We start from the raw sequence: 25,037 nt of genomic DNA, 5'->3' as shown, positions 1-25,037 counted from the left end.
CGTGACAGCACGGCCTTTTTCTGTTTTTGGGTTTCAGGTGAGCTCTACTTATTCGTCTTTCTGTGGGAAAAAGAATCTTCGCTTCAGCTGTTGTACAAATAACACTAATATGAACGAACACTATCCGCCTCATGCTAAAGATATAACAGTTTTGCCTCCAAATTCAAAAAATGGTTTGTTTTGAGGGATTTAGATGGTCAAATATCATGCCATTGGAAGAATGCACCATTAAAAACAGAAAACAACTAAATTTAAACAATCCTCGCGCCTTTAAACTGTAAACTTATCTTAAAATCCAAGAGGTTTTGGTAGTATTTCTGGTTCGGTTCTCTCTATCCTGTCAGTTCCTTGGCTGATAGCGTTATTGCACATAAGGTACGACATATGTGGCGCGCCGTTACCCCGAAGTGACTATACTTTCTGTTATTTTTAGCTCCCCTGTGCTATTTTTATAGCCAGGGCCACACACGTCTCCTCCTTTCCACTAATGGCCGTTAAAAATACCATTGTTATTTGCCTTTAGGTCTGACAAGTAATTATAGAGCATTTTTCTGCTGCTGTTGAATGAAGGACCTTGAGATTGCGAGGATGTCCACAGGGATGGGGTCCAGAAAAGAGACACGCAGCGTGACACAGGAGTAAGTCGACAAGGTCTCTGAAGCAGTACGAACATATTTCCTCTTTTATTTACATTCCTTTTTCAAATGTTAACATTTTTCGCTAACTCTCATCAAGTTGGCAATTTTCTCTTTTCTCATTAAAATAAGCTTGGCACAAGTAAAACATATGTAGACAAAAGTTTTATTTACACCATACAACATTTTTGATTTTTAAATATTTTATACAGGGCTGCAGATGAGAGAGCTTTACTGAGCTTCCAGGCAGATTCTGCAGTATTAAAGTTTTGAAATATATTATTCATAAAAAAAGTGAGTATTACCTTTATTGCATTTAAAGCAATGAAGAATGTAGCTCGACAAACATTCGTTTTTAAATGAAAGAAAAAAAATCCTCTTTGCCTCTGAATAGTTTTGTCTTTTCATATTATAAAGTAAAAAGTGTAGTAATGGCCAAACGGACTTGTTATAAACTTTTTAAAAACCTGCGCAAGTATATACATTGTATTCCTGGGCTCGTCTCCCGCCGAACGAAAAACCGAACCCAGCCGCCGCTCGTGGGTGGACATCACGTCGTGTCGTTTTCTCTTTTGAGGTTTCATTTGGAAAGATAACGCTTTTGGAACCGATTATTTTCCAACTGGTTACTTTTGAAACATGATGTTCGATATTGTCTGCCCCCCACTAAATACACGAGTGAGAATACAAAAAAAAGATAACACAGTTGTTGTTTTTTTTTTGTCTTTTTCTAACGTCTTTTTTTCTGTCTGTCCTTCCTTGTTTTAAAATCTTATTGGCACATATTGTCCCTGCTAGACTCCTAGAATCCAGATATGTCTTTCCAAGGCTGCATGAGAAGTCTTCCGTGTTTTTGTTCAGTGCAAAATATGTCCACCTTCTTCCGCGTCCCTGCTAACGCTTCATTATTCCTCAGACTTCTGTCTGAAAGTCTCCCTCCTGGACGTCCAAAGGGAGGCTGACACACTTTTCCCACTCAGCGTTAGTCATCTCCAGAGAGTTCTTTGTGTCTGATTCTAGTACATTCATTGTGGCGTAGTTCTGATATTCACTTGCCAGGTTGAAACTCTCCCAGGGGTTCTTGTTTAGCATTGCCTTGTCCTACGGAAAAGGACGAGAAGCCGCCGTGTTAGAAATACTACATTTCTGCAATATTCTCAATATGGTTTCTCATTATTGTGACTCGTTTTATGATACTGTCAGACACTGGAAGTTTCACATGGACATGAATCATCAAGCTTTAATTCATGTTCTCTCACAGTGGCCCTAAAAATATTTGAACATATGAAATGTATGAAAGTCACCGCATTAGATCAAAAATATCACACCAATCTTGAAATTATATGTCACGTCACTTGACTTGATATTTTGTTAATTAACACAATGACATTCATACATTTGTGTCCCAAAAACATTTTTGGGGCCGCAGATACACACCCAGAGCTCAATAATCAAAGTGTTTGACCTAACAGCATGTTTGGAGTGTTTCCAGATTCAGGAACATCTCAGATTTTTCAAGGGAATAAAAACACAAAATCATTTCTTCCAGCGGTTACTAAGCAACAGGCAGTGAATGGCAAAATTCTGCTACGACTACATGAATATACACCCGACATAAACATGCATTTCTAACACGGAACAATAAGGTTCGATTTTAGCTAATGCATTAGGGTTCTTGAATTAAGAATCAACCATTTTACACCATTTATTAATATACTATTGTTCATTGGCAATTCGTGTTTTTCATGATACAGTAATGCTAAATTATATGACTTGAAATGTAGAAATTAGCATTAGCCTAGATTAATAAATGCAGTAGAGGACTATTTCATTGTTAGTTCATGAATGCCTTAGTTAATGTTACAATATAGAGCCTCATTGTAAAGTGTAAGCCATGCATTTCATATCAGGATCGTATCTGGACTCTTGCATCTGATTGCACTTAGCTGCACAATATGGAAATGCCACTTTTAGAAGCTGCATTAAACAGACATTTCCATCATTTACACTGATGGATAAATCAAAATGCTTTCAGTTATATTGACTGCTTAAAAAGGCATTCGGTCTATTTCCTACTTTAGAAACATTCTCACAGTAACGAATGCAAGTTTACAAGTGAATAAAAAGGAAGAAAAAAGTGCTCTTGCGAATCTACATTGGATTAACAGTCTAAAGTGGAATAAATCATTAAATCAGGTGACCAGATCGCAAGACCACATTAACATTTACACCTGCATCGAACAGAATCCGAATGTATTTTCAGTGATCCGGTCACTGCGTCTGGAGTGCATTGGCTTTTATTGAGGTCGAGAGCATTTCAACTGTGATCCAATCACTGGAAATGCATACTACTGTAATAGCAGGAAATTAATTTTAGGCTATTATACTGAGGATAAGCTAGTTAAAAAACATATCTGAAAATCTCTTCATTGATGAACAGAGTGAACCTCACAGTTCCAGTCAGCTGGACGCAAAATGACACTGAACGTTCCTCTACTGCATGGTGCTGGCTGATGAAATGTGATTGTGTTGCAATTGGCCTGCTCCAATCAAAAATCCCACCAGCCTTACAACAGATAATTGGTGCATCATACTGCGGAAAGCACAGAGAACCTCTCCAATATCTGAAGCAAATCAAGTGTTTTTTTGTCCCATGCATTTGCCAAGCAGTGATTAGCCAATAGAAAAGGAAATAATGAGCATGTTAGCAGCTTACAGCCTTGTGTTTGAATGAATGCATGGGCATGGATCACAATGATGGCTCAGTCGCTCTTGTTCAGTCAAGCTGAGAACCAGAACTTTGCAACAGGAAAAAACCTGGCTACTTTCAAAGAATTTATCACTGTATAAAACCGCCGTGCTCACCCTGCAAATTTGGCTGAATGCTATGACAAGGTTATGAAAAACGGCACTGGCATATATGAAGGGTCAGTGGTAGCACTTGACATTCAATTTCATTTTTTGGTAAAGGGCTGAAATGCTCTGGGGGATACTGCAAGTGACCTTAAAAACGTGAAAATATATAGGCTATTTTTTGATTTTCAGCTTGAAGTCAGGGGATGTAAAAGGATAAAATGGGAATATGTGGTGGCTGACAGCATTGCTTTTACACTAAACCACACAACGCTTCATAAATCGCAGTTGTGTCAGGACATGCTTCTCCAATAAGCTTAAGTGCTACACAAAGTAGTAGTAAATTAAAGGGGCGAAACACAAATGCAACAAATGGCCCTGACACATGCACTTCGCCAAGTAAAGGTTTCGCTCACCTCGAAGTCTAGATCCTGGTACCTCGACTTTCTTCTCTGTAGAACCAAGACAGAAAGACAAAAAATTATGTAGTTAGATATTACAAAACCTAGAGAAATAATCTGCTGAAATCTGGTCCCATCTCTAAAACATATATGAGCAAGTATGTTCCTTGCGCATCAGAGCTAGGCTTGTATGCCTTGAGGCTTTTTGCAGAAAATGAATCAGGTTCAAATGTATTTTCCCCTCAAGGCAGCCGGTCGATACCAGTCTACAAGATGTATGCAAACGCAGGCACAAATGCTTGATCGGTTCAGTCTCGTTGGACGTATTTAACACAAAAGAGGATGTTGTCTGACTCTGAACAACAGATATGGACAAAGAAAAGCATTTTTTAAAACATATTCTGCTTTCTTCTACAAAGTCTGTCATACAGATTTGGAACGACATATGGGTGAGTAAATGATGACAATTTTCATTTTTGGAGTGAACTATCCATTTAAATTTGGCATGAAATTAAGGTTTCTAAATGATCTTACTGAAAAATCATCCATGCATGTTTCTTTTTGACAATTTTTTTTTTAATACTGTAATTTTTAAACAAAATGTCATCACTCAATCTTCCGGTAAAAACACAGACTTTTGTCTTGTGATGTAAGCCAGACTTCTCCAATCATTTAGTCCACTTAAACCCCCGCCTAATCGATTACAAGCTTGCATTTAGATCTGCCTCCATTCAATCAACAACCCATGTATACAGTAGAACTATCTGTTGGTTGTTGACTATGTACGTCAAAATATGGAAGGTATGTCGCTACTGTCAATTCTTTACAAATTTAACTTCAACATCTTTAAGTTAAACATCTCAAAACTTTTTTTTTTTTTTTTTTTTTTTTGCGCCAGTCATCTTTGGCTTAATTTGGAGGTTTAAGACATTAGGGCACAAGATTCCTTTCAAACTGACCATGTTGGCAAAACTAAAAATGCACTACATTATGAATTGCACTAAATCGGTGTGCATCGAGTAAAATCACACTTGTGTATCTAGATGCATATGTGTTCATGTACATGTGTGGAGTTTACTTCTGTCTAACTGTCTACACCCAAGGCCAGACTCAAACTCGCACCTCTAAAGAGCTCATCGATATAGTTGAACCGGTTTCACTACGTGACAGTCCTCCGCTCTCCTCCATTTCTGCCAGGAAGTTCTTCACAGCCGTGCGTGGCTCGAAGGGCAGATTCTGCATGTGTTCGGCCTGGACGGGGTACTGCTGTTCCATTCCCATGTGCTCCATCCCCGAGGGCCCGAGGTTAAACTCAGCGCCCATCTTGTAATGCATCAACCTGTCGTGCGACAGAGAGTCCATGGTCATGCTCATCTTGCTGTCCTCCTTCAGCAGGGTGGGAATGCAGCTAGACCCAGCCGCCGACACCGCCGCGGAACTGCGAGGCAGGACGATGTAGTCCGTTTCCATCTGCCCCGGCTGAGGGTGGCCACTCAGGTCGTGGGCGCTCAGCTCCTGCTCGCTCTGCCTGGTGGCGTCATCTGTACACAGGTATACGGTTCGCCGCATGTCTGCCGTGCTGTCCAAACACTGCTCTCCCAGATCGCCCATGCCCATGGACATGTGAAGTCCAGAGGGCTGCTGGATGATCACTTTAGACATGATGTTGCCAGGCAACGTGGAGTAATTGAGCCCCTCGGGACCTTTCTCTTCCTCCTCATCATTGAGAGAGATGCGGGAGAGGGTGCCGGTGATGGTGGCCGCTCGACAGGAGCCCATGTCTTTGTGGAGGGCTGCAGGTAGGAAGGAACATCATTAGTGAAAGTGTGTGACGCAAGAATGTAAGCTATGCTTTAAATGTTGATTTAGAACTGAAAATAAACTGTTTAAAAGCAACAAGCAATGCAGCCAATCAGACGTTGAACATTTGAACACACAGCTGAAGTGTTAATACTAACATATCCAACAATAACGGCACTAGTGAAAGATGATGTTTAGCCTACACCCCAAAAACAAGTGATCATAACATATAAAGCTACAATTCTAGTGGCAAACATCATGACAACGACAGACTCAAGCAGATTCAAAAGAGAATAATTGTTCATCCCGGTTGAAGGACATGTCATGTTGTGGGCCGACTTGTTTAGTCAGCAAGAACCTATAATTCAGTCATCTTTTAAAATAGACCAAAATTATGCCTCTTGTATAAATGTGTTTTGCCCTAAACCAAACCAACTTCGTAGGTTTTGTAAAAAATGTAGAACTGAAGATGAACAGGTTAACTATCAAGACTTGGTTGACCAGTTCAGTGCTTTTTGAACAACTTGAGTTTTGATCTAGTCTGAGTATGTCACTTTTCTTGGTTTTGTTAAAAACGGAGGGTTGAAGATAAACAGGTTCACCCAAGAGATGCTGTCCAAACAACTTCATCACCATGTTCAACAGCATGGTTGTACTAGTCCATCAGCACTAACCATCCAAACCAATCTTTTCACCAAAGACTATCTATACACAAGCCATACACCACCTTACAATATCTGCTGTTATAGAAACATGTCCTTATTTAGACTGGATTCATTCTGTTCACCTGAAAGAGCCACACACATCTCTAGATGCAATGACAGAAGATGCATCAGCACTGTGAGAACAGCCTGTCCTCTGCAGCAGAGCTCTATCTCCAAGAATCCATAAGGGAATTACTGCCACTGTTCATAACACAACAACAAGGAGACCAGAGGACAACAACGCCTGGTTAAAAATCCTCCAGATCTGATGGTAGTCCAAACTAATGCATCACACAACATGGCGTCTGAAGAGCACAGCATAATACTGATAGAAGAATACAGAAAAGGACTTCAGGCTCATGACAAGGACTTTCAGGGTGAATCTCATGAAATCTGTCAAGAACCTGGTCATATTACACCCCAAAAAAAAGAATTTTAGGAGCATTGCAATTGATGTACTTAAGAACATTTGCCTCCCAACTCTCATTTTTATAATGCAAAAAAAATAATAAAATAAAATAAATAAATAAATAAATATCCCAGAAATAAAAACATTTAGGATTTAAGTGAATATGTAAATGTGTTACACTGTCTTTATTTATTTATTTATTTTACTATTGATTTTTATAAAAATGTAAACATTTTAAAATCTAAAAAAAAAAAAAAAAAACGTAATCGTCCTTAAAATAATTAATTTAATAGTTCTTTTTTTCTTTTTGTAAGTTAAAGTAAACCTTGGATTAAAGTTTTATTATGCTTTCCTAATGAAGGACACACAATGTCACACAATATCACTCTCTGAGCTGATCTTAATCCAGTTTTAATGAAGAACACTAGAGTCAGGGTGCTGTTATTACACTCATTTTCAAAACAAAAACAAAAGGGTTAGCAAATTGTGTTACTATAGCTGCATTTCAGGGCTACAGCGTAGGCTAATTATCTGATTTACTATGCCCTTTTTAGTCATCTAGTTTTTAGAGACTTTAAATAACGTGCCGTAAGCGAAGATACACAAAAAACATTCAAACAACTGTCATGACATCTCATTATGCAGTTAAAGTAATTTAGCAGCTCATATCAATGTCTAAATGAACTCTGGCTGCGATAAGTAACACAAAATTTTATCAGTTGCTTGGTTTCTATTTATGTGGCGTCACACTGTGTAGACCTACCCACAGTGAAATCTCATTGGTCTAAATCCCACACATAACTAGCTAATAGACTGTGTTGCATCATGCAACATTTTCACCTTCAGACAGACAAACAAATCCAGTTAGAGCTTTCAGGAAATGTGAGAAGAGCCACCATGCTGTCTAGGGGCATAACGATGCTACATCCAAACTGAAAAATGGCTGTAATGAAGACTTCATGCTGTGTTTAACTTTGTTGGATGCATGTCAGAAGAATTACATTTTTTTAACAACAATCTTTCATTATAACAATACAACAATTCTGTCTAGATCTTGAAACAAAAATCTTGTTTTGAACCAATTTCAAGGGACTAAAAAGCTTCATTGTTCTTCACCAACCCTTTACTTAGGGGAGACAATTAAACAGTAAACTCATGGATTCCGTGGTTTATTCCATACAGCAGCTAGATAAAGAGGAACTAAAGATAAAAGAGAATTACAATGCGGAATAAAATAATTATGACTAAAACTGATTCTGATATGTACAATATCAATATATGGACAGTTTCTAAAACATAAACCTTTTTTTGTACTTCAGAGACACACAAGTTTTACTTCTTGAATATTTAAAGACTGGTCAGAACTGATATTGTCAGTTAATTGTGCTTAATAAATTTAACAGCATTAAAAAATATTTTAATTAGGTTGATATATTATTAATACAATGAAAGTAATAGTCTATGAATTTAATATTCTGTGAACGTAAAAAGAGGGGATTCAACACTGATATTGTATGTATCAGTATCTATCCAAATGTAACAAAATCCTACACTTTAATATTGAATACTGTCCTGTTGGATGATTAGCCCGGTGCCACCGGGACTCCATAATTCTAATGTGCAACCCAAATGTTTATTCTCTTGGGCCGTTTTGGCCCAGGAGAGGAGAAGTAATTAGGAAACACATTAATAGTGCACCATCTGTTTCTTACCTGATCGACATGCGATGTCCACGTCTTTCTCAAAATCCGTCTGTGGGGAAAAAAACAAAGTGAAATTTAGACATGCAAGAGGAGTTTGATTTAGACAGAACTACAACATAAAAGCTGAAGCTTTATTTTCACGTTGACAGTTGCAGACACACACACACACACAAAAGCATTTTCCTGTCTAACTGACTATGTAAAATCAGAATAATACATCAATTATATAATACAGTCTAACATATCTATGCCGTCATGGGATTCTTCTCAAATTGTATGATTTTGCTAGCTTGTGTCTGCAGTATAACCACATCCCACAGAGAAAATAGTAATTTGTTGAAAGCACTTATAAATAGAATTGGATTAATCAGGTATCACAATAGAGGCGGCGATAGAGGAGCCATCAACAGCAGCGAAATGAGCGAATCAAAGACAATCTGCACAAACGGAGGCCTCATTATAGTGAAATGCTTCTAGTAAAGAAACTTTAAATCAAAACATAAATGAGAACTGTGATCATTATGTGCCAGTGGTTCTGCGCGGGTCACACATCTCCGGAACCATTTTAACAGCAATTACTCCCTCAAGCCAGTGAAGGATGAGAAAGACAGATGTGAAATATGACAAATGGGTCCCATCTGAGACAGGTGAAAGCCAAAGGATATGGATAAAAGATTTGCTAAAAGATTAAGCAAAGACAATTCTACATATCCTGTCATAAGTGTTTAAGCAATAACACTGTATAACAAAGACTCGTACTAGGAAAAAAGCACTGCATTAAAGTCCATCAAGAGGACTTTGAGAGGTCACAGCACCCGCTTTTGATAGCACAGATGCCGGATGCAAATGATTTCACAGCTAATTTATAAGTCAGCATATTCCAGCTCGTGAATGTACAGTGTTTCTTACAATGAAGTCCCAGGAGGCGAGTGTCTTACCATGATCTGTGCATGCCCGTTGGGAAATGTACCAGTTGCATCTGCATTGATGGGGTCTTGACAGTTTCTCAGGCGACATCTGAAGGCATCTTGAACCTATGAACCATCATTTTAGTCACTCAGCAAAGCAAAAGTATATGCTATTGTACAAAACATTTCAGTAGAGCACATTGCTTCAGGATTTGAAAGTTTGGGGTCGGAAAGAAATCTCAGCGAGACTGGATTTGTGAAATATTTTTAGAATTTAAAATGACTGTTTTGTATTTTAATATATTTTTAAATGCATGTTATTTTTGTGATGGCAAAGCTGAATATTCAGCAGCCATTACTCCAGTCGTCAGTGTCACATGATCCTTCAGAAATCAATCTAATATGTTGATTTGCTGCTTAAGAAGCAATTCTTATTACTGTCAATGTTGAAAACAGTTGAGCTGCTTAATATTTTAGTGAAAACTGTGCACACATTTTTTTTAGGATTCTTTGATGAACAGCATTTATTTGAAACAGAAATATTTTGTAACCTTATACAATGTCTCTACTGTCACTTTTGATCCATTTAATGCGTCTTTGCTGAATCAACTATTCTTCTTATAACTTATAACTTCTTATCAAAAAAAGTGTATAAAAATTCATAAGCCTGCCAAATAAAATATAGCAACAAATTCCTTTTATCCTTCTTTTTTATGTTCACTGAAATTACCAGATTGTTTCATGTAGGGGGAAAAAGAAGGACATCCTACTATTTAAATGAAACATTCGCAACCCACTTCTGTGAAACCAGATGTTAAACGAGGTAAAAACATGTAGGGATTTGGTTTTAATTGGTCCTGGAAAGTGGCTGTTACATACCAGAATGGGTACCAGTGGATGTGATCTCTAAATGACAGATTAAAAAAATAATAATAATAACAGGGCTTGGTTATGTCAGTCCAACAGGAAAGTTATTTAAGAGGAAGAGGGATCATCAGAGATCTGGCAGATTTTAAGGGTGAGTTTGGCTTGTTTGGCTCTTCTGAATGTGGTTTTCTTTAAATGTATAGTCAAAAATATCTTCTTTTGTGTTTCACAGAAGCAAGAAAGTCATCCAGGTTTGGAACAACATGATGGTGAGTAAATGATAACAGAATATTAATATTTATCCCTTAAATTAAGACTGGACAAGGAGTAAAATAAACTGGGCATTTTAATAAATTAAAGACAGTCTGCTGAAATGCTGAAGGAAAAGAGAAGAAAAGTAAGGGATTATAGTGGATCCAGCCCTACCTCTCTTCTGAGGATACAGTGGACCATGACTATGACAAAGCCTTGCAGGGAGTCAAAGACCGCAAAGAGGATCTGGAATAGAATTGAGCGTTTGTCCGTCATGGCCAGCACCGCAGACATCCAGGTGAGAGCTAATAGAGGGAGAACGACACAGGAACTCCATAGGGAGGCCCTGAGACAGAGAGAGAGAGAGAGACAGTGGACTGAACAACAAAAAAAGATGGATTTTTGGCCGTGGTCCCAAAAGTATTTTTACCCATTAATTTTCTCCAAAGGCATTAAAAAAAACTTTAATGAGAAGCTCTAAGCCTTGAACAAACCATCAAGCTCTGAGATTAATCATAACATTACAGTCTTTGAGGAATATAATTCAGCGATCCAGTATCTAAGCTATTTTATTAATGAAAGTCACGGGGTAGCATTGACAATAGGTTTCTATACTCCTGAATATTTCTGTGCGCGCAGCGCGATCTCCGATCTCTCTCTATCTCTCTGTGCGAGTGATGTGTGTGTTTGTGTGCATCGATGAAAGCAACACATTAATATAGAATGATGATTAAACTGACTTGGAACTACCTGTGCATTAAACGGTTTTTAATGCCAGCCAATCAGAATCAAGTATTCAGACAGACCATGGTATAAAATACAATATGCTTCTTTATTATTATTATTATTATTATTATTACTGCTACATTTTATTGCATAAATATACTAGTCAATGACTACAGATATAAAATACAACATTTATTATTATTGTTGTTGTAATTATTACTACTACTACTATTTTATTGCAATAATAAAATAAATAAAATAATCAAATATGCTAGTCATTGACTACAAGTATAAAATTATTATTAATTTTATGATATTTTATTGCAATAATTAATCATATATATATTCATATATCATTATAATCATAATAAAATAAAATAAAATATTTAACTATTATTTGAATATTTTACATACTAGTTTGAGATTGTAGGGAGGCTCCAATGTTTTAATAAAAATTATGTTAAAATCAAACGGACTTGTGGCTTCTGACATTGCTTAACTTCAGATCTCACGGTAGGTCTGTCTAGAAAGGTTTATATGGCATTGTAAAATATAGCTTTCTCTATAGAGAAAATGATGGGGATTTTTACTTTACAGAAGACTACTGTTGAGCTCTAAAGAACACATATGATGAAGAGGAGATAGGGGTACTCTGGTTGCCAGTTTCATTCCAGATGAAAGCATGCACATGCCCAAATTGTCCTAAATTGCCATCAGCACATAAATGAGTCCAGGAGCACACAACAACCAATACATTGTTCCAATAGAGTGTGTCGACATATTACAGACAAAGAAGAAGAGCCAGCTGTTAATTTAACACCTCCACAAATCTCCTTCCCCGAGGCAAGGGGAAGGACACACACGTATAAAGTCACACGCACACTCTTGCATGCAGCTTAATCAGCATAATCGATCTGCTGAGGCATCGGTGGGCACTTACATGGCGTTGCTGGCCGCTGTTGCTGATAAAGCAGTAGTTGAGACGACACCACATTTGGCACATTTTAAAGTTAATCCTGTATGGGGCTCGCTCATCTGCCTGCAGAACAGCCAAATAACCAGACAACACAAAGGGAATGTATTTACATGGTGGTCTGATTGTACCAAAGCAGAGGTGGTGGATGTTTCACTAGGAGATACAGCCCTTTGTGGACTTCACCAAAGAAGAAGTGTGTAATTTCTGCACCTTTAGTATCACCAGAATTGTAATCTGTTAGTTTGAGCAACTGGACTGGGATGGAAATAACTCTATTGGCTCAACTAACGTAAATTTGGGATGAGGCTTCCTGTTTCTGCAGTTTTGTCATACGCTGACACTTTAGCTCTGTTCCCAAACCTAATGAGGTCTGCAGTCTTCTGTCAACATAGGCAACTATTTTTTAAAGTTTACACTCTTAAAAATAAAGGTGCTTCACGATGCCATAGAAGAACCTTTTTGTCTAAATGGTTCCATAAAGAACCTTTAACATCTGAAGAACCTTTCTGTTTCACAAAAGGTTCTTTGTGGCGAAATAAGGTTCTTCAGATTACAAAAAGGTAAGAAAGAGATGGTTCTTTAAAGAACCTTTGACTGAATGGTTCTTTGTGGAACCAAAAATGGTTCTTCTATGGCATCGCTTAAAGAACCCTTTGAAGCACCTTTATTTTTAAGAGTGTAGCTTGAAGCTCACAGTTGATTCCAATACAGTTTGGTGTTAGCATGTTGCCTTGAAAACAACAAAATACTCTAATAAGCATACAACATATGTAGCACACACAAATATTGGGCAAAGGAGTAGTTTTATTAGGTTATGGTGAATAGGTTTTTATTAGCAAAACATCTTGAATTTGTGTGTGATAAAATACATCACAGTTCAAATGTTTGGGATCAGTAAGGTTTTTAAATTTTTTGAAAGAAGTCTCTTATGCTCACCAAGGCTGAATTTGTGTGATCAAAAAAGTAAAAGCAGCAGTAATGTGAAATATTATTCACTGTAATATATAAGAAAAAAACAATTTTAATATATTTTAAAATTGAATTTATTATAGGAATGGGAAATTAGAATTTTCAGCGGCTCAAGAAACATTTCTTATTGCAGCTGATAACAGGTGTGCGGCTGAATGTTTTTGCAGAAACTGTTTTTTTTTTCAGGATTCTTTGATTAATAGAAAGTACAAAAGAACAGCATTTATTTGAAAAAAATGTTTTTTTATGTATTTACTCACTTTTGTTATATTTAATGCATCCTTGCTGAATAAAAGTATTAAAAATCTTACTGATCCCAAACTTTTGAACCGTAGTGTAGGTGTGCTTCTTCATCTCTTCGCCTTAGCAATCTTGCTAACTGACAGGATGACAGAAAGCAGCAACAAGTTATTGCAAGCTGTCCAAATTGTCAACAAGACACATTACAATATTATTTGCTAAAAGACATTTTAGAATGAAAATATCAGCCAACTAACTTCCCATTTCTAAGAAACAGGTTTCCTTTTTGACAACAAATGATACCAGAGGCAGTAAATAACATAACTAGTAGAACATATTTACATTTTTTGTAAATTGTCAGGACACCGGAGCATCTTGTGAACCCAAGACATAGATTTTGGAACAGAATTTATGAGTTTGATCTTTTTCATGTATGTTTGTATGATGTAGCTAACTGACACTTACCCTGCTCTGTGTTTTAGTTTCTTATCCAGGATCCCATCTCTCGAAACCAGTTTATTAAACACTAGAATACCAATCACCATGTTAACCTGTAACCACACATACAGTAACACCGTCAGGGCCTGATATCATCAAACTGCAGTATATTAACAATACGGCTCAAGCACTGTCTTTAGTAATGACTAAATGTTAAAGCTTTCTTTGAACATAAAAAAATGAAAGTGCTTTCCAATGCACTTGAGAATTTTACAAGCTAGACTTTAAAAATGCAACAATATAGATATAAATCTACTGTTTTGTATTGTGTAGATGCATGGTAGTGTGAATCTGTGCCACTATTACATCTTGATTCAGCATAGAAACAAACTGTTTAATGGTGCATATAAGTGACTGGGGTCACAATCTTCAAACCGTACTACGATGGAGCGAGGCAATTTTCTATTTCAATGTTGGCACGGCAGACTAGTCCAGTAAATGACATAAAACATTATAAAGGCACTGGTGTAGTTAAGACTGGTAAATGACTGCAAATAAACAAAGTGTAAAATTACCAGCACCACTGCAGCAGCAGGTCCCACAAATGCATAGAGAAGACCACCTTCCAGAGATAGCCAACAGCTGCAAACACAAAAAACCCAAATATCAGCAAATCTTGCATAAAGTTTAACATCCGGCATCAACTTAATTGGGCATGGCAGTACACAGTCGTATCGTCCTTGAGTGTCTGGGGATCTGGAGCCATATGTCATGGTTCCACATGAGAGACTTTTAGTATGGAACAAGAACTCTAAAGAGATCTTAAAACACTGTTTATATCCAGGTATTCTCGGGAGAACTAGGTGGGACTGTTGCAATCTCATGGCTCTGACTCATTACTTCATACTACTGTTTTAATTGGAAAGATATACATGGGCTATGTGCGGGGTCTTTTACGTTTTCTGGGTAAACATGAAGAACAAATAAGAAAAAAAAGGTTGTCTTACTACTGAGGTGTCCCGTATCCTTTTGCTTTTGTGAATCCCATTGAGATAGCGACCACTAAAGCAGGCAATCCTTCAAAAGAGACATAGGAATGATTAAAGGCCACATACTGGGTAATCCTTCAGGGCTGGAGACATTCACAGCACATGTACAGTAGCTCCAGTAGGAGGTAAAGAATGAAAAGAAACTAATACGAGTGGTGCTTGTCCATGCAAAACCAGCTGCTATGATGCTAAAGGATATAAAGGATATTTTTGGCTGTTTTATTCCTTTGAAAAGTGATAATATATGCATATAATTTTTCTATAATAAAATTGTATAAAATATAAATTGTATTGTATATAATAAAATTGCATATATATTACTTTCACTTTGAAATAGCGGCAATTCGGCATAAAGCAATTGTTCGTTTTTAGTTTGTTTGAATTTTCCCTCTTTTCCCGTCACTTTTAAATAGCTTGAAAGCGCCGTGTGCATTTGACATTCACTTTTGAATTAGCGGCAGTTAGGCGTCAATTGCTTGAATGCAACAACAAAATACAACGTCTTTAGTTTTAATCCAAATGATGCGTGCTAAGTGAGTGAACATCAATAAAGATCACACAACAGAAGTGCGTGCTCTCTCTCTCTCTCCCTCCCTCCCTACCATTAAGTAACTTGTGCATTGTTTTACTTTTTGACATATCCGACCGAACTACAAACTTTCCAGTGATTCAGCGTGATTTGCTTACCAGCTGGCGCAAATCAGCTATACAGGCATTAATACTGAATGTTTTATATTCATTACATACATATACTTCGTAGACATCTTTAATCTCTAATAACTCCAATTCTGCTGTCTGTTTTCGATGTTTTTTGTCTGAATATGGTACTTATCACATGCTGTGCGGTATCGGCGTTGGTATCGGGAAAAAAAAAACATATTATTTTAAGTATTTTAAATAAAATTTATTTTTGGAAAAAAATAACTAAAATAAGTAGTTTTAAATGCTACAGGTTAATGTAGCCATCACAATATTAGAAGTGTACAGCATGAAAAGTTGATTTAAAAAAAAAATATATTTTTATTTGTTAAAGATTACATTTATCAGTGTTGTGAAGACTGACATATACAATTCAGTTAAAAACAATCACTAATACTGGCTGATAGCCAATATGGTACCAATATATAATTATATCATGATCTCTAATCATAAACACATTTGCATATTAATTAGTTTTATTAATTAACTGTGAGTATGAGCAACAGTAAATGTTGCTTGCCTTAACAAACACCACTGCAGGTCTTCAGAAGCACATCAGGTTTTCAAGAAACGATACAACTTCTAAATTGCTTGTGACATGAGAGCAGGTAAACAATCTAATTAGAATCCCTGGAGTTTTACACTAAACCCAGCATGTGAAATGCAATTAGCACAACTGCTTTTGAATGGAGAGGCTGAAACGATCAAACAGGTCTTGAGCTGAAGTATATCATATCTGCTATCTTTCTAATCCTCACTCTCTATTTCTCCATCTCTCATCTTTGCTGGTCTCAAGCAGGACTGCCATTATGAAAGGGCTCTTTCTGCTCCTGCCACTGTCCCGTGATCTGAATATTAACACCGTCCCTCTCTCGCTGGTGGCTAAATTTATTGATGCAATCAGCTTGTCTGAAGAGCCAGTGAGGGCTCTTGTGGTGCCCCCCTCCCCTTGCTGAGTCTAAATGAAGCTCCGCCCCTAGCCACCAAGCAGTTTCATCCTCAACCAATTGGAAAGCACACTGCAGTGCACACAGCACCACTGTTTGTACCACAAAGTTAACATTAGTCTACGGATGGACGAAAAAAGACGGAGTATCTGAGAAGGATTAATGAATTTGACCTGGAAACTGTCCATGATGATATGGTTGTTCCATCACAGATACAAATTATACCTGTGGATTTATAGTTCAGTTGAACAAACACAGCATAGTCTGCCAGATAGCGAGAACGACGTGCCACTTGTGTTCCTATGACCTGAATAGGGGTCATGCAATTAAGGAGACCAGCTGTTGGTTTTTTGATCCTTAAAAGATGTTTCATATTAGTACTTCTACACTGAGACACTATGTATCTAACAAAAAGAGAAAACACTCAAAGGAGATTAAATACTTTTCACTTGAAAAGTTTTTATCAGACCACTAAATTAATAAAAAATATTACTGTACAGTTGTTTACAATAAAACATTCAAAGTAAAAACATCTGGGGTAAAGATTTTTTTTTTTTTTAAAGTCTCAGTTGTGCTGCTTAATATTTTTGGTGAAACTGTGAATTGTTTTTTCAAGTTCAAAAGAACAGCATTTCCCTTTCAGTCGGTCACTCTCGAAGTCACGTCGGATGACCGAAGAATTGGGATCTTATACTTAATATATACTTTTTTTTTAAACTTTTTTATTATATATATTTTTTTATTGTATATAATTTTTGTGTTGTGTCATGCTAGAGGTAGACATTAACGGAGGTATAATGATCTGGAAGGTTAGCAACCGTTGTTATGGCAATGGAGTCATGGACTGATACAAAAGCAGGAGCAACAAGTTCATTTGATAGCAGAGGTCACTTATGAATTCCACCACCATTAAGCTCTGATATACTGAACACAAACCACTTATGATCGGCACATAACCATATAGATCTAAAATTTGAGTCTTGTTAAAAACAACCACTGTACAACTGATGCGAACAAGAAACATTTCACAGATACCAATAATTTAATTAATCTACCATCAGTGTTTATCAGAATAGCCAAACTAATAAACGGTTCACATATCTTTGTCTATCTTCTTCTGTCTTGTCTTTTTGCTCTGCACAAAGCAAAACACTGCAATGATGGAAAGAGAGAGCCTTGTTTGTTGCTAGGTAACTGGAGGGATGAGTGTTAGCTCTTCTGTAATCAATTTGATGTGTGCATAAAGTGGTCCTGTATAAGAAACCCTGGGGAGGTATGGAACATACGAAATTATATTTAAAAATTACCCACTCACATCGTCCACATTTGAGAAGTAAATACCGTCTGCATGATGATGATCGAGCAGTAAAAATGTACATTAGTGAAGAAATAGAGACTGAGAGAAAGAAAGAGGGAGAGATGTAAAGATACTGTAAGTGTAATGGAGATCCAAGCACTCACCCCATCCCAGGCAGAGGAAGCGTTTCCGGATGAGCCTGGTCCGAACTTTCCCTGTCACAGCCATATAGGACTGCCAAGCTTCTGTCAAAACCCAGCAGAAGGACGCCAGGAAAAAGAAGTGCAGAAATGCAGTTGTCATCGTGCATATACCCTGTCCATTTAACAGAGAGAAAGAGAAAAAGAAAAGGAACTGATAAAACACTTTGAAACATTCTAACAAGTCTAAATGAAACATTTAAAACAAGTCTAAATGAGGGTTTTTTGGACTGTCAGTGGAATATCACATTGACTGAGGCAAAGTTTGGATGAAAAGCACTTATATTCACTCATTAAAATCACAAGAAAGAAATCTAAAACTCACTGAAACCACCATGATTGAAAACACTGAGGTACAAAATAATGGATCCCTCATTTCATCTACTCCCTTTGATTTTCATACAAGGTGTCATGAAAAGTTTGTGACTGAAAAACAACAAAGCTGCAGACAGATAACACTGACTTGTCTAGACCAGTGTTTCCCAACCGGGGTGCCGTCTGTCGAGTGATGGACAAAATGTTTTAATAATATTAAAAATATCTATATGACATTATATTCTGCAGTTCTTCCCTGTTGTACCGAATATATATACTTTTCAAATCATCATATCGAAGTTAGAAATTCAAATATTGTGACAAAATTAATTTTGTAGGGTGCCACAAGTTTGTTACAATTTCCAAAGGGTGCCGCGACTAAAAAAAGGTTGGGAAACACTGGTCTAGACCATCATTTAGGGCTGGGCGCTTTGATGGTATGTACTGTGTTGTAATCAACACAAACTCACCTGAAAAACACCTGAAAAAACTAGAGGTGCGTAGGAAAAAAGGTCCAACAAAACTGTCAAGTCCAAAATATAAAGATGCAACCCCGCACACTAGTAGTTCTTGCTAAATATTGAAGTTTATTAACAAAAGCAACGTTTCGGTCCACTGACCTTCATCAGGCATATACAGTACATACTATTAAAGTCAAAACATTTTTAAATACACTCCAAACCAATGAGTGCCATCGACATTACATGTGGACCAATCACCAACTCATACATCATAAATAACAAGGGCTCCAATAAAAAACGCTTTACAACATTACAAACAGATGATATTACACCATTTAAACGCCAAGTTAATCGTGTTTGTAAAGTCACAATATCAGACAATTCAAATCTTGACAGAGTTACAATATCATCCCATCTTGATCAAACAGACACTTAGATGTACAACAAGAACACTTTACAACATTACATTAAATAATGCTTCATCATTTAACCCCAAGGGTGATAAAGTTTGCAGTCACAATCCAAAACAACTCGTGTCTTAATAAAAGGGTATCAATGTCACCACCTCTTGGTGGAACAGACACCTTTTCAATCTCCAAGAAACGTAGGGAGGACACATCATGATTAAAAGAGAGGAAATGCACAGCAACTGGGTAAGTAGTATCTTTTCTCCTAATGGAGCTCTTATGCTCACTGATCCTTTGTTTCAATTGACGAGATGTTTTTTCCCACATAACACAGACCACCACATGGACATCGAATAAGGTACACAACATGGGTAGAAGCACACGTAATAACACAGTTAATTTTATATTTTCGACATATTCTTGGACCTGTACTGTGTTGTAGAAATGTGGTCTTGTGGGTATGGTTTGGATTAAAAAATTTGACTTCATTTAGTTCTAAATATAAACAGAAAATAATGGGATATTAAGATATTAAGATATTTTTGGAAAAAAAAAATGTGACCCTGGACCACAAAACCAGTCATAAGGGTCAATTTTTTTTGGGTTAGGTTTCACTAAATAAGCTTTCCATTGATGTATGGTTTGTTATGATAGGACAATATTTGGCCGAGATACAACTATTTGAAAATCTGGAATCTGAGGGTGCAAAAAAAAAAAAAAATTGAAATAATCGTCTATAAAGTTGTCCAAATGAAGTCCTTAGCAATGCATATTACTAATAATAGTACATTTTGATATATTTACGGTAGGAAATTTACAAAATATCTTTTTGGCATAAAAGAAAAATCGATAATTTTGACCCATACAATGCATTTTTGGCTATTGCTACAAATATACTTGTGCTACTTAAGACTGGTTTTGTGCTCCAGGGTCACAAATACTTTTATTTAGCAAGAATGCATTAAATTGATCAAAAGTGACAGTAAAGACTTTTCAAGTGAAATATATATTTCAAATAAGTGTTGTTGATTTGAACTTTCTATTCATCAAAGATTCCTGAAAAACAGTATCATGGTTTTCACAAAAAATATTAAGCATTATAACTGTTTTCAACATTGATAATGATAAGAAATGTTTCTTGAGCAGCAAATCAGGTTTTTATTATGATTTCTGAAGGATCATGTGACACTGAAGACTGGAGTAACCACTGCTGCAAATTCAGCTTTGCCATCACAGGAATAAATCACATTTTAAAACATTAAAATAGAAAACAGTTACTTTAATTTGTAATATTTCACAATATAACTGTTTTTGCTGTATTTTCTAGCCAAAAGTTTTCAATGGTAATCTATCTATCTATCTATCTATCTATCTATATCAATTTATTCATACTGTGATATGTGTTATACAACCCACCCCGACCAACATCTCATGCTTCTAAATCCAAATCTAGGAAATGTCGCTGCAATTAGAACATATGTGCTCCGGACATTCTCAACAATTTGTCAACAACAGTGAGCAGTCAGAGAAATGCCTTCAGCACCAAAACCACAAAATATTACCATCTTTCTCACCAAATGAGTATCTTCCTCACTGAATTTGGCAGTCAATGTGTTCCATGCAAATCCTTTAAAACTGGGATGATCAGCATGTGACAAAAACACCTCTCTTTTAAAACCGGGGTTCCCACCACATTTGACAAATGAATGTTTCATGACACTTGTCACATTTCCATATTTTAGAGAAGAGCATAACATTTATCAACTCACTTTAGAAATTTTAGAAATCTTACTTTGTTAAAACACATTAAGGGTGGTGAACTTGGAGACATATCCACCCACCGGCTAGCCGCCGACAAGTGAATCTGACAGAGGGAGAACCTGGATGCTCATGGCAGAGAAAGAGTTGGAAGCATAGCTGACATGAGCCAGAGACTAGCTGGACGGGACATAATGAAGTCCCTGCTTCCACCTGCTCCCAGTCCACCTGATGCGGCCAGGACGAATGCTGTGAAAATGGATCAGCTGGCAGCATGCGATGGGACACCTGATGCTGATGAGCTCTCTCACGCTGCCATAAAACCACAATTCCTCAGTAAAGCAGCTTTCATAAGCTCATACATACAACGTCTGAGAGATTCAGTCTGAAGTTCACAGCCAGTGAGCATCTAAACCAGATGACCTCCTGGACCAATGTTCCCTTTTACATGCACTGTTACTTGACTTCTAGAATTAGAAGGGCATTATGGCCTACTTTCACTGTAGCCCCTGTTTACATAACACTGTAAAAGAAAAAAGTAAATTGCCAACACCACTGTGTCATCTCTATCAATCAATCTCAACAACAGTGGTGTTCTGAAATGAGGAGGCAAAGTCCTTACGGTTCTTTTTTTTAAAATCTAATGTAAATTCATGTCTCAGTCACATTTTCTAGGTGAAATAAACATTATTTACACTATCAGAAAAAAAAAACTATTTTATATTTTTACATTAACAATGTAATCAATATTCTATTTATTAAAGCCAAGCATGAATCTCATCAAGTTAGTGTTTTTAAGCATTTTACATTTATTCCAAAATAATAACTCAAGGCAGTAACAATTTAAACAATATATTTTATTTGTGAATTTATGTTCAGCTATTCTTTTTAATAGTTAACTTTTAACTATTTTTGAATTTTTCGGATCATCAGTCGTCAAAGCTAGGTTAATATTGGTCACAGACACTGAGATTTACCTTCAATTTCACCAAGCTGATTACTCACTAAAAACTCCCACAGATCATGTTTTCAGGCAATTTCAGGCCTTATTTTGACAACAAGGTGGTTATATCTAACTGTTTTTTGCTTACTTTTTTAATTAAGTCTTTTCCCATTAAAGCCATTATATTGTTCATTCAGACTGATTCATTCAGACTGACTCAGAGGAAACGCCCCAGCTCTACAATTACTATAAATCTTTACAATCTCTACAACTTTTGGGGCTTTTTTTGGGTCATTTTTTTATTGATATACTACTGTTCTAAAACTTGGGGTCATTAATTCTTAAAAAATAAATTAATACTTTTATTTAGCAAAGATGCATTAAATTAATCAAAAGAGACACACAATAAAGATATTTGTGGCAAAAATAAAAACTGATAAAAATAAGAAATGTTTCTTGAACGCCAAATCAGCATATAACCATTATTATGATTTCTGAAGGATCATGTGACTGGATTAATGGCTGCTGAAAAATCAGCTTTGTCATCACAGGAATAAATCCCATTTTAAAATACATTAAAATAGAAAGCAGCTATTTTAAATGGTAATACTATTTCAGAATATTACTGCTTTTACTGTATTTTTGTTCAAATAAATGCAGCCTCAGTAAGTGTGTGCTAAATGCAACAAAATTTTCACACTTACATGAACACTTATCTCTGTTTGGATATACTTTAATTAGAGGTAGGGATGTAACGGTATGAAAATTTCTTATCACGATTATAGTGACCAAAATTATCACGGTTATCAGTATTATCATGGTATTGTTAAAATGTGCTGGAGATGTTCAAAAAGTACAGAAACATAAATCACTTCACCAAGTTTTATATTTAAAAATCAACATTCAGAGGTACATTCATATAACTAATTCATTAATATATTAATTTGTATAATTCCATTAGCACTCTTTTAAAACCTCCCAGCTTTTCCGCCCTGTTTTCACTCAAAACGAAACTACTCTGCATGCTGTGCACACGTGAGACCATTACTTAAAACTGTGCTTTATGCTGGACAGTATTTATTTATCGCGAGTTGTTAAAATCGCGGTTATCTAATACTGTTTTAATGATAATTAAAAGATGAAACGTTAATACTAACCGTGGGGAATTTTATCATGATTTATCGTCAAACCGGTAATCGTTACACTAGGGCTGTCGCAATAATCAATATATCGACTTATCGCTCAATATATGTACATGACCTCAATAATTGTTGGTGATGCAATATATCGCCCATTATATTTACGTTACTCACGTAAAAGATTTATGTTACTATGTTTTGTACATTCCACTTGCGCCTGTGTCTTTTGCAGCTTCTCAAACATAACGTGATGTAGTCATGAGGTGCTAGTTCAAATTTAAAAAATGCAACATCCAATTATTTCTGGGGCAATATATCGCACAACAAAAAGATGTTATCGTGACAGGCCTACGTTACATCCCTACATCCCTACCAATTAGAGGTAGATACTTTAAGACACTTACAACTGGATCTCAACACCACATTTTCAGAGACAATGAAGAGCTAAATACATGTAGTAATACCAATCGAAGCCTTTATCATTTCTAGGCGTTGGATGCATTTCATTCTATTTCCTGCCTAATGCTAGCTGCTTAGCAAATGAGATGGGAGGTGATGAGGCTCATGGCACATGCATGTCACTGCAGGACCTCACGACCATATGGGCCACTGCTAATGACTGATGAAGAAACACTTATGCCACACAGAGCATAAATTAACCATTATAAATATAGTACCAATTGACACTGTTTAGGCTGTGTTTATTACTGCTGGTTAATGGGCAAGCAAAAGCGGCGGCCAACACAAATGGACAGTAGAAAACTGTCACTAAAGACTAGAGTAATGGCTGATGAAAATTCAGCTTTGCCATCACAGGAATAAATTACATTTTAAAATATGTTAAACAGAAAACAGGTATTTTAAACTGTAATGTTCAAAATATCACTATTTTTACTGTATTTTTTATATAAAAAATGCAGCCTTGGTGAACATAAGAAACTTATTTTGCAAACATTAAAAAAATCTTTTGACTGCTAATGTAGATAACATTAGACAGAGCAACAAGATGCATTCAGATCACATTTGAAGGTAATTGAAGGCATATGACACCAAAAGCACCTAACCTGAGTGGGAATTTGACTTGTATCTTTAAGTACCAAACGTACTATATTTGTATGCGTGTGGGTTTGCCTGGAGAGCTGGGCAGCAGAGGAAGTGGAGGGGGTGGCACACAGCCTCAGCTGAAATCCTGAGTACACACTGACCTTTACAAAGACAAATTGCTGGGAGATATTGAGCCCACTGTGTCTGTATCCATGGCAACAGAGGAAGTTCAGGAGAACAGTAAAGTACAACATAGCTGACGTAAAGGGAGGCGCGCGACAATGTCAAAGGGCCGATGCTGTTGTGTGCTGCTGGGATTCATATATGTGAGCGTGAGGCCAGGGAGGGTTCAAGACATTAACTACACTGTTAGACATTTCTGTAATTTCTACAGTTTATAGGGGTGCTCCGATTGATCGGCTACCAATCACTATCGGCCGATAATCACGTTGGGATGATTGATCGGCGGTCTCTAAAAAGGCCGATCTCAAAAAACCGATCTCAAACTGATAACGCTGCCATCAGAGGTTTGGCATCACATGCAGCGGCACCGTCTCAGTCTCTGTCCGGCGCGGGTGAAATAATTATAATGCTATATTTCTTCATTAAATAACTTTTAAAGTAATTTGAAAACCTTGTGTGTGACGTAACTTCACAAACAGCGTGAGTGAATCACCGCGCGCTCTCTCTCTCTCTCTCTCTAAATACGCAAATGGCTTCACATTGTGTCTGTCAATAAGCGAGCTGCACAGTTGACACAGGAATTGTCACTTGCACAATCGAGGCAGTGTCACATTGTCACTAAAGTTTATAAATTGCATTACTTTTTAATTCTTGCCAGTATTTAACCATTCAGCGCTCGCGCAAGACCGTGCTCTCATGCACACTCGCAGCGCA

General features: G+C 36.8%; 1 protein-coding gene across 3 annotated transcripts in view; it reads right to left on the bottom strand.

Annotated features, from left to right (window-relative positions):
• Positions 1-670: 670 nt before the first annotated feature.
• The window catches only part of LOC107664175 (adhesion G protein-coupled receptor B3-like), a 209,305-nt gene continuing 184,938 nt past the window's right edge, over positions 671-25,037 (bottom strand). For 2 of the 3 annotated variants that reach the window (XM_016454645.1, XM_016454664.1), the window contains 11 exons: positions 18,038-18,188; positions 14,889-14,958; positions 14,457-14,523; positions 13,909-13,994; positions 12,199-12,297; positions 10,707-10,878; positions 9,444-9,539; positions 8,515-8,554; positions 5,012-5,682; positions 3,905-3,940; positions 671-1,736 (listed from right to left, as the gene is read on the bottom strand). In XM_016454645.1, coding sequence (XP_016310131.1) covers positions 1,548-1,736; positions 3,905-3,940; positions 5,012-5,682; positions 8,515-8,554; positions 9,444-9,539; positions 10,707-10,878; positions 12,199-12,297; positions 13,909-13,994; positions 14,457-14,523; positions 14,889-14,958; positions 18,038-18,188 — 1,677 coding nt within the window. In that variant the 3' untranslated portion in view covers positions 671-1,547. The remainder of the gene's footprint in view (positions 1,737-3,904; positions 3,941-5,011; positions 5,683-8,514; positions 8,555-9,443; positions 9,540-10,706; positions 10,879-12,198; positions 12,298-13,908; positions 13,995-14,456; positions 14,524-14,888; positions 14,959-18,037; positions 18,189-25,037) is intronic. The other variant, XM_016454654.1, reaches the window with a different exon arrangement.

This window comes from Sinocyclocheilus anshuiensis, unplaced genomic scaffold (genome assembly GCF_001515605.1).
Source record: "Sinocyclocheilus anshuiensis isolate Anshui unplaced genomic scaffold, SAMN03320099.WGS_v1.1 scaffold425, whole genome shotgun sequence".
In the NCBI taxonomy this organism is placed as follows: domain Eukaryota; kingdom Metazoa; phylum Chordata; class Actinopteri; order Cypriniformes; family Cyprinidae; genus Sinocyclocheilus; species Sinocyclocheilus anshuiensis.
The sequence above is the reverse complement of the archived record's forward strand: the minus strand, read 5'-3'. Positions and strand labels throughout refer to the sequence as shown.